The sequence below is a fragment of the Mangifera indica genome, chromosome 9, assembly GCF_011075055.1.
Source record: "Mangifera indica cultivar Alphonso chromosome 9, CATAS_Mindica_2.1, whole genome shotgun sequence".
Taxonomy (NCBI): Eukaryota; Viridiplantae; Streptophyta; class Magnoliopsida; order Sapindales; family Anacardiaceae; genus Mangifera; species Mangifera indica.
This window is the reverse complement of record NC_058145.1, coordinates 6,690,369-6,698,455: the sequence shown is the minus strand read 5'-3', so window position 1 is coordinate 6,698,455 and position 8,087 is coordinate 6,690,369. Positions and strand designations below refer to the sequence as shown.

General features: G+C 33.6%; 1 protein-coding gene and 1 long non-coding RNA gene across 9 annotated transcripts; one reads left to right on the top strand and one right to left on the bottom strand.

Moving 5' to 3' along the window:
- Positions 1–328: 328 nt before the first annotated feature.
- On the top strand, positions 329–6,414 carry LOC123225834. 8 transcript variants are annotated; one of them, XM_044650124.1, is made up of 9 exons: positions 330–536; positions 728–748; positions 1,975–2,091; positions 2,203–2,405; positions 3,082–3,303; positions 3,504–3,737; positions 4,145–4,357; positions 4,610–4,822; positions 4,969–6,414. In XM_044650124.1, exons 3-9 carry the CDS (start codon positions 1,995–1,997, stop codon positions 6,298–6,300), a joined length of 2,514 nt encoding a protein of 837 aa, XP_044506059.1. In that variant the 5' UTR covers positions 330–536; positions 728–748; positions 1,975–1,994; the 3' UTR covers positions 6,301–6,414. The 8 variants fall into 8 exon arrangements, with proteins under 8 accessions (XP_044506063.1, XP_044506062.1, XP_044506064.1 ...); XM_044650123.1 differs by having other exon boundaries at positions 717–748; XM_044650128.1 differs by lacking the exon at positions 728–748 and having other exon boundaries at positions 329–536; positions 3,091–3,303.
- LOC123225835 lies at positions 4,453–5,254 on the bottom strand. The gene is made up of 2 exons (XR_006504212.1): positions 5,118–5,254; positions 4,453–5,033 (listed from the first exon to the last, which is right to left on the bottom strand). It is a non-coding gene; the product is annotated as an uncharacterized LOC123225835 (long non-coding RNA).
- Positions 6,415–8,087: the final 1,673 nt, after the last annotated feature.

Genomic DNA, 8,087 nt, shown 5'->3' with positions numbered 1-8,087 from the left:
TTAAATATATCTTTATTGATCATTTAAACTCATCTATAAACTAATATTAGAGTATTAAATTATTGATTTTATAAAACCAAACTTATAATTAATATTAGTCTACGTTAAGAAATTTTCAACAAAAGTCTCTTTGGTTGCTACAGAGTCATTATTAACTATATCTTTTGTGCAACATTATGCAAATACAATTATATTGACATTTTATAACTTTTAATCTCTTTTTCGAGTCCGAACGGCCGAGTTATGCTGGAACAAACATCATGCATCTATGTGATATTTACCTCTCCTTTCTAAAATTTTATATATTATACGACAAAAACACGTTCCCCTCGTTCAGTTCACTTCAGTAAAGCAGCTTTGTTTTTTTTTTTTTGGGTTTTCGGTTTTCCTTCACCAAACAGCTCACTAACTCGTACTCTCTCTCTCTCTCGTTCTCTCCTAAAACTCACTTTGTGTCTAATTCCGATAACACGAAACCCTAGAAATGGCATTTTGATGTGATTAAATGGAGTGTAGAGGGCAAGCAACCATATCAGGTACTCTTACTGATTTCCGTACTGTTTGGCTTTCTGGAAAATTCCTCATTTTCTCGCGTTTTCTCTCCTTTTCTTGCATGCACATTCACTTTATTTCTTTCTTTTCTTTTCTTTTCTTTTCTTTTTTATCTGCTGCAATGAGATTGAGATAATCGTGTTCTAATTTGCATGTCAATCAAGTATTGATCAAGGCTTTTTGTTTTCAAGTCCAGGTACTCTCATTTTATGCTATTCTGTTGCCTAGAAAATTCATATTCCGTCAATTTCCCGCAATTTCTCTCCGTTTCTTGCATGCGAATTCACTTTCTTTTATTATCTGCTGCAACGAATTTAGGATAATTGTATTTTATTTTACACGTTAATCAACTGTGGATCATGATTTTTTATTTTTAAAGTTAAAATACTCTCTTGTTGTGTTGTTTGGCTGCCTAGAAAATTCACATTCTGTCATTTCCTCGCGTTTTCTCTACTCCTTGAGTGTGCCTTCGTCTCTGTATCAGTGTATGATTTTTTTTTTTAAACGTATTGGCTAGTTATTTTTAACATTTCATAATAATTAATAAAAATTTGAGGCGTTTTAAGTTGAAGTGAATATTTAATGATGGTTGGTGTGCACAGTTGGTGTAAAGGCAGCTCTAATTTTTTTTTTTTCAGCTTCTTTTTTCTTTCATTAATTTTATTCCGTTCTTTTTTTTTTTTTTGTGTGTATTTTATATTCTATGATTTATTTTCGTAATGTTTTGTGATTTTTGTTTTATATTCATTTGGAGTTTTGCTAAAAATTGAGATTAACTTTTCTCTCTCTCTCTTTTTTTTTTTAAAGTAAGAAAACATGTAAACAAAAACAGCGACGGCCTTCAAAACGAGGACCGAGACAACCTAAAATCATTCTAACTAGGAGAGCAGAAGCAAAGCTAAGAATTGGCGCAGCCACACAAAAAACAATCAACAAGAAAATCATTACACAACTCCTTTGTTATGTTTATGTTTCTAATTTAGCCTAAATCATTTTAACTCTAATATTCTGTAATTAATTTGTTTTCTTTTCATTTTAACTTTTCAACTTCAATTTTTTTTTTTGGATCAAACTGTTGAAAAGTATTTCTAGGTCCAGATTGTTTTTTTTCCTTCTTAAGAGTAAAATCATACGAACTTTAGATAAAGCCATGGAGGGATCATCTTTCTTATACTGAACTCATAGTTTAGAAATTTCACTGTATTACCAAATTTTCACTGTCATCTTCCTTTATTTATCAATAAAACTATATATACACATATTTTAATACATGATTTGGTACATAGATAATATATTATTATATGACCGAGTAATTTTAAATTAAAGATAAAGTAACATCCAAACACACAATAATACTTTATTTATTCCCATATGTTGGTATTTTGTGAAAGAATGTTAATGATGTTGCTAATTGCATCGCAGGCTAAACACATTCAAAGTCCATGGCATTTGATTTAACTGATTTTCCAGTTCCACAAGAGAGTAATTGCTATATGCAACTTGGATGGCAATGTGACTTTTCCTTTGGTTATGGGTTTGGTATTTGTTTCCTTTTGCATCTGAAATTCTGTGATTGTAATTAAATTTGTTTCATATTATTACTATTACTCATTAATCAAATTTCTTATTTTTGTTCTTTTGCTGTTGTAGATGTGATTGAAGAAGATGCTACCAATGAGAAATATTGTATACAGGTTCTGAGGATCTTGATTACAAAGGCTGACACTGAAATTGACAAACTTGAAAAAGATTTGGTATTTCTTCAGAATGAACTAGCTGGGGTGGAATATGAAGAGTGGTTTGAGATATGCTGCAATGCTTTGAGAAAACAGATAGATTGTCTTTATATTGCGGTAAGGAGTTTGAAGAGTAAAGATAAAAGTGATATTGAAGTTCAATTTTTGATGTATAGAAAACCTCTTAGAGATTGCGTGAAATATTAAAGTCTCTATTTGGAGATTATGGTAACTATAAAGATAAACAGGTTCTTAACTTGAAAATTTGTATTATTTCTCAACAACCCAAGATATAATTCTAATTTGTACTTAACAGATGTTATAATTGGAAGCCGTTACAAGATCATTGAAGTTATATGATGAATCATAGTCATTCTTTCTCCTTAATTTGTGATTTCTAATTCAGAATAAATGCTATGTCATAGTTCATTGGACCCATTTAAACTAACCTGAGTGGATTCTTGTTCATTTTGGGTCGTTACTTTAGCTTTGCTTGGAATTCTGCAGGTTGTGTACATGTAAAAACTTTTATAACTTGGTGAAAAAGAAAGATTAAGAATTTAAAGAACATCTAATGGATAGCGGTAAAGGTGAAATTTGTTGATAATTATTCCATTAGTATGGTGCCCTCAGCCATGATTGAACTCTAATATTCTTATGTCAGCATATTCAGTCTTTTTCTTTACCCTGTTCAAATGTTCAATATCACTTTGATATTCTGTCTTGGTAGATCTGATCGTTTTATGTGTTCATCCTAAACTAACATGTGATACTCTCGTGTGTTTATATCAAGAATGAACAGCCCCATGATCTAATGGTACTAGACAGTTCTGATTCTACTGCTCACACTGCTGAACATCTCGAAGAGAACACAAAATTTATTTTTGCGGACTTGAGTGCTGTCGTAAAGGAGGAAAGTCAAGCATCCAGTATCAGTTATACAGAAAGTGGTTCATTCTTAAATACATCTTTGATCAATCAAGAGAAGAAAAATAATAATTCAGAAGCAGTTAAGGTCCAGGAGGCTCCATATCCTTTCGCTTTAACTCATTTCCGATATAATCATTAAAAACTCCAAGCTGGGGTTGAGCATATGCACGAATGTAATTGTGCTTTCAAGTACATCCTTGTAGTTAAATCACCCGTGTAGTTATATTTTTTGTTAGCACGCTTTCTTTTGCAGTTTTACTCATTGCCTTTTTCTTGACACCTTAGGTCTGTTATGAACAGCTTAGGCAAATTGATGTTAAAGATTCCAGTCCTAACTCTTTGAAATCAGAAGCTGGTGACCTTGACGAAAAAGAAGTATTGAGCAGTGTTAAGACAGAAACTTCTATGAAGGCTGAAGCCAGAGAACACTGTTTTACTTCTGTGTGCAACAAGGTGATCCAAACTTCTTTGAACTCCACAGATGAGAGAAAATACGATCTAGAAGTGGTTATGGATCAGGTAGTTTCCTCCTCACGTGTGATGATTCATTCAGAAAAATTGTGATTTAGAAGTGAACAATGAGAGTAAAACACTTTAATAGAGAAAAAAAATTTCAGAATAAGCATTTATTCAGTTGTACTTTTAAGCATCTCAACATCCATATGGTTGTTTATTCTATATGTTGTGTAACCTAGATTATTTGAAAGTACATGGCACCTGTGAAGAAGTCATAAGAAACAAACATTCAGATCAAATAGATTTGTCTTACAATTAAACTGGTTTACAGATGTATCTCCTGGATTCTTGATTTGCACTGAAAATCTTATTAGAAATGGTCATGTGCAGTTTCAATTTCTTCTTACTTTAGATAAATTCCCCATATTACAACCAAATTTTTGTGTATTCTCTTTCTTGATGACGAATAGTCTGCTGATATCATGTCAAAGAATTCCAATGGAGGTGGGTTGAAGCATATTGTTAACCGCTCCAACAAGAACAAAAAACTGTGCGCTTCTAATTTAAAAATTGTAAGTGATGAATCAGAAGAAAACAGTTCTGCATCTATAGAAGGTGTTATAGGTGTTGATTCAGCATCGAAATCAATGAGAAAGAATGCAAACCTTTCCAAGAGGGTCAAGGTAGTTGCAGCTTTCTCTCCTCTGCTCTAATTTATTATTATAATATAAAATTATTATTATTACTAGTATTATTTTTATTACTATTAATATCATTATATTGAAAGAAGTAATAATCATTAACCTCATGTATTTGGAGGCATTTTGAGTTTGAACCCAAAAAGGACACATTATATGGTGATCTGACTGATGCCCACTTATAGACCCGTTGTATATTCACTGGCTTTAACTAATTTCTTTTTCTCCCAATATCAGCTGATAAGTTTTATCACAAAAGATTTGGACTCAAATATTTGTGAACCTGAAGAAGGTTATCCTGATGTGAAGAGGATAATGCGCAAGCCAGATTTCGAAGTTAACGGAAATGAGGAAGTCTGCACATACCGTACTACAACTGCTGGCAAAGATAAAATTGTGGATTCATCTTCCAATCCTGAAGGCAAAGTTAACCCTCCAAAAGCAGAGAAGGTACCAGTAAACATTTTTCTTTTGTTCAACTTGTTGTAAGTTATCATAATGGTCAATTCAGGCACACTGTGCAGCCACTGTGAGTCATGCATTCAAGATAAGCTGCCTTTCCTCTTTAATGAGTTCATATTGTGCTTTTGTCTTAGCAGCCTGCAACTGCTGTCATGCAAGATGCTAATGCTGATGCTTTGAGGCATGCAACTGGTGTCAGCTGGGGAAGCAACAATTCTGATTTGAGGTTCACTGTTCCTAGGCAGGCAAAAGTTGGAAATTCATATAGCAGTAGTGAGTCTACCTGTACTATAAGCCAAACAACTATTTCAAGGCAGGAAAAAGGTGGAAATTCTGATACTAGTCTTGATGCTTTGAGACCTGCAACTGGACTGAGCAGGAGGAGAAATGATTCTGGTTCTGCACCAACTACTTCCAGACAGTTACGAGTTCAAAATTCTGATATTAGCCCTGCTGCTTTGAGTCATGCAACTGGCCTGGATCAAAGGAGAAATAATTCTGATTCTAGAGTACCTGCATTCAGACAGGCAATAGTTGGAAATTGCAGTTTTGATAAAAAACTCTGTGATTTTGCTCATAAGTCTGCAAGTAAGCGTGGGATGAAAGAATCCAGTTTAATTCTGTCTGACGTGTTAAAATCTTCAAATTTGTCTTCTGAGGCAAAAGGAAAGAGAAAACCTTCTCTACAAAATGTCAAGGCCAAAAAATCATGTTTGATAGATACTCAACAGTCTGCATTATCTTCACTTCTGCATCTACAAGATGATAAAGGAAAAATGACTGCCAATGCACAGACTGTTGAAAGGAAAACTCAAGGAGAAGACGTTCAAACAGCCGAATCTGTTGCCAATAGTGTGAAATTTAACACTGACTTGTCTGTGAAACCACAAAAAAATTATGTAAAGAGGAAATTCAAGTTAAATCCACCAAGTGCTAAAGAATCTGGTTTCCAGTCTGCTGAAAGGATTCCACAATCGTCTTTTATTGCAAAAGCTAAGAGACAATGGAAATCTGAGCCTGTCTCTGACAGTTCCAGTTCAGATCACTCTCTGAATACAAAGATATTGAAGAAAGCAGCTCAACATGGTCAGTGTGAAGGCAAAGAGAAAGATATTGGTTTTGATGACAGTCAAAATTCAATTTCAGTGCCACAAAAGAAAAGAAAAAAGAATACGAGTATACCAGAGGTTGTGGAGATTAAAGGTTCAACTCTTCAAATTGACTTGTTAAAATCGCCAATTCATTCTACAGGTAAGGATGATATTTGGATCACAAAATCATGCTACAACTCAATTGATTCCTGCACTGAGGTAGTGACTTCTTCGCCTTTTTCTACTAGTAAACTAATGGAACTAAAAATAGGTGAGCTGAGGACCATCGCAAAGGAGCAGAAACTAACCAAGTATTATAAGCTTCGAAAAACTGATCTGGTCGAGCGAATAGCCAATAAATTAGGTTCTTGCTAAACTTAGCAGTGGGGTGACGCGTTAATTGGTTATCCATGTTATCTTGTTTTCTTCCATATGTAAATATATGTGGTGGAGATGTTGATTGTGTTATGGAATTTGATTGGCTTCGAAGTTGGACAGCGTTACTTTGAGGTAAAAATGTAGGGCATAGTCATTAAACATAATGTGGCACTGGCGCACATGCACAGAAGAGAGGGAGAGAGCAACCAGAGGCAGTTTTAGTTTACATTAAAAAAAGGGCAATAGACTATTTTCCATCAAAGTTTTAATTCAATCTCAAAAATATATTTATGGAAAATAAAAAATTCAAATATCTATTCATTCCTAAACTATAATTAGATTCTCTTCTCCTTCCGTTTCATAGTCCCCATCTTCTTTTTGTTTTTCTTTCTCTTTCAACCATCTTCCCCAACTTTTCAGCGACTTCTAAGTTCACCTTCCAACATCGATTCATCTTTCAAAATCACCACTCCTCGCCAATTTGCTCACCGAAGCCTACAGTCACAACGTTTCAGCTTCTTTGACATCGAATCATGGCTTGTCTTCCCAGTGCCATATCTTGTCATTCGGCTTTCATTCGTTAATATCACCTTCCATGACTCATCAGTTTTACGCCACCGACTCAACTTTTATTGCTATAATTCACCTCCTCCCCCAATGGAATGGCACCAAAAAACCATAAATCTCACCTTTGGCACGAAAATGTTAAGAATCGAGCCACTATCACTCAACACACATTAAAAAGTTAAAGACAATAAGTAAATTAAGTACGACTTTATTCATAAATGGTACTGACAATATGAGGAGTTAGTACCTCTCAATTCCGGTCATTAAACTAAAAACCTTCCAAACTAGCCCCAAGGTTGTGCATAACCAAATGTTCTCCAAGATCTCGGTTTTTCTTCCCCCTTGTTTTTTTTTTCTCTTTTTATACCCCTAACAATCCTCTATATGTTAACTTTTACCTTCTAAAATTAAGAAATATGATCCTAACAACTCTAGCTTCTAAAAATACGCAATAATCAAAATAAATAAATACATGCATAAGAAGAGAGGCAAAAAATTGATGCAATCCAGTATTACATTAATGTAAAATTTACAAATCTATAATGAAAAGCTAATAAAACATTTGTAAGATGAGGTTTATAATATTTCTTAGGCCAAAGGACATATAGCCATCCAAGCTTTACCCTTTTCTTAAATTTTTACCTATTAATTTTTAAAAACTTAAACATCTATTTATCAGCAGTTAAAGTTAATAGTTTTAAGAGAAAATCATCACTTAACTAATAATATTTTAAAAAATTAAAATTTTATCTCTTCTTTTATCTTAAACTCTAAAAAATTATCAATTTTTTTCTATCCAAAAGTTTAAAAAATTATATTTTTACATTTTTTCTTCGACAACTAGAGCCAGTTGAGAGTCTCGTCAACCCATTTTGTATTCGCCGTCGATGACCCTAGCAAAAGAAAGATTGAAAGACAATGAACGAATAGTCGAATGCATCAACAAAGACCATCGACAGATAAATTAACCGTGATTTCACTGTATTCGACGTTGGATCTGTGAGTTAGTACGATTTCTTAACAGAGAAGAAACCTTAGATGGGGGGAACCCACAAACTATTATCGATGATTTCCAATGATTGTTTATATTTCCATCATTTGGGAAGAGTAACGTCGGCTCAACTATGGGGGCGGTGACAAACAGAGAATATGTTGGAAATGTGAAGTGCAATAGGGGTGAAACTAACATTTTTAAAAGTTTTATGGGTGATTGAAAT

Coding starts and splice junctions, on each gene's coding strand:
- LOC123225834 (XM_044650122.1), top strand. CDS start 1,995: ATGGCATTTGATTTAACTGATTTTCCAGTTCCACAAGAGAGTAATTGC. Junction 3,738..4,144: donor TAGAAGTGGTTATGGATCAG/GTAGTTTCCTCC, acceptor GATGACGAATAG/TCTGCTGATATCATGTCAAA. Junction 4,358..4,609: donor ACCTTTCCAAGAGGGTCAAG/GTAGTTGCAGCT, acceptor TCCCAATATCAG/CTGATAAGTTTTATCACAAA.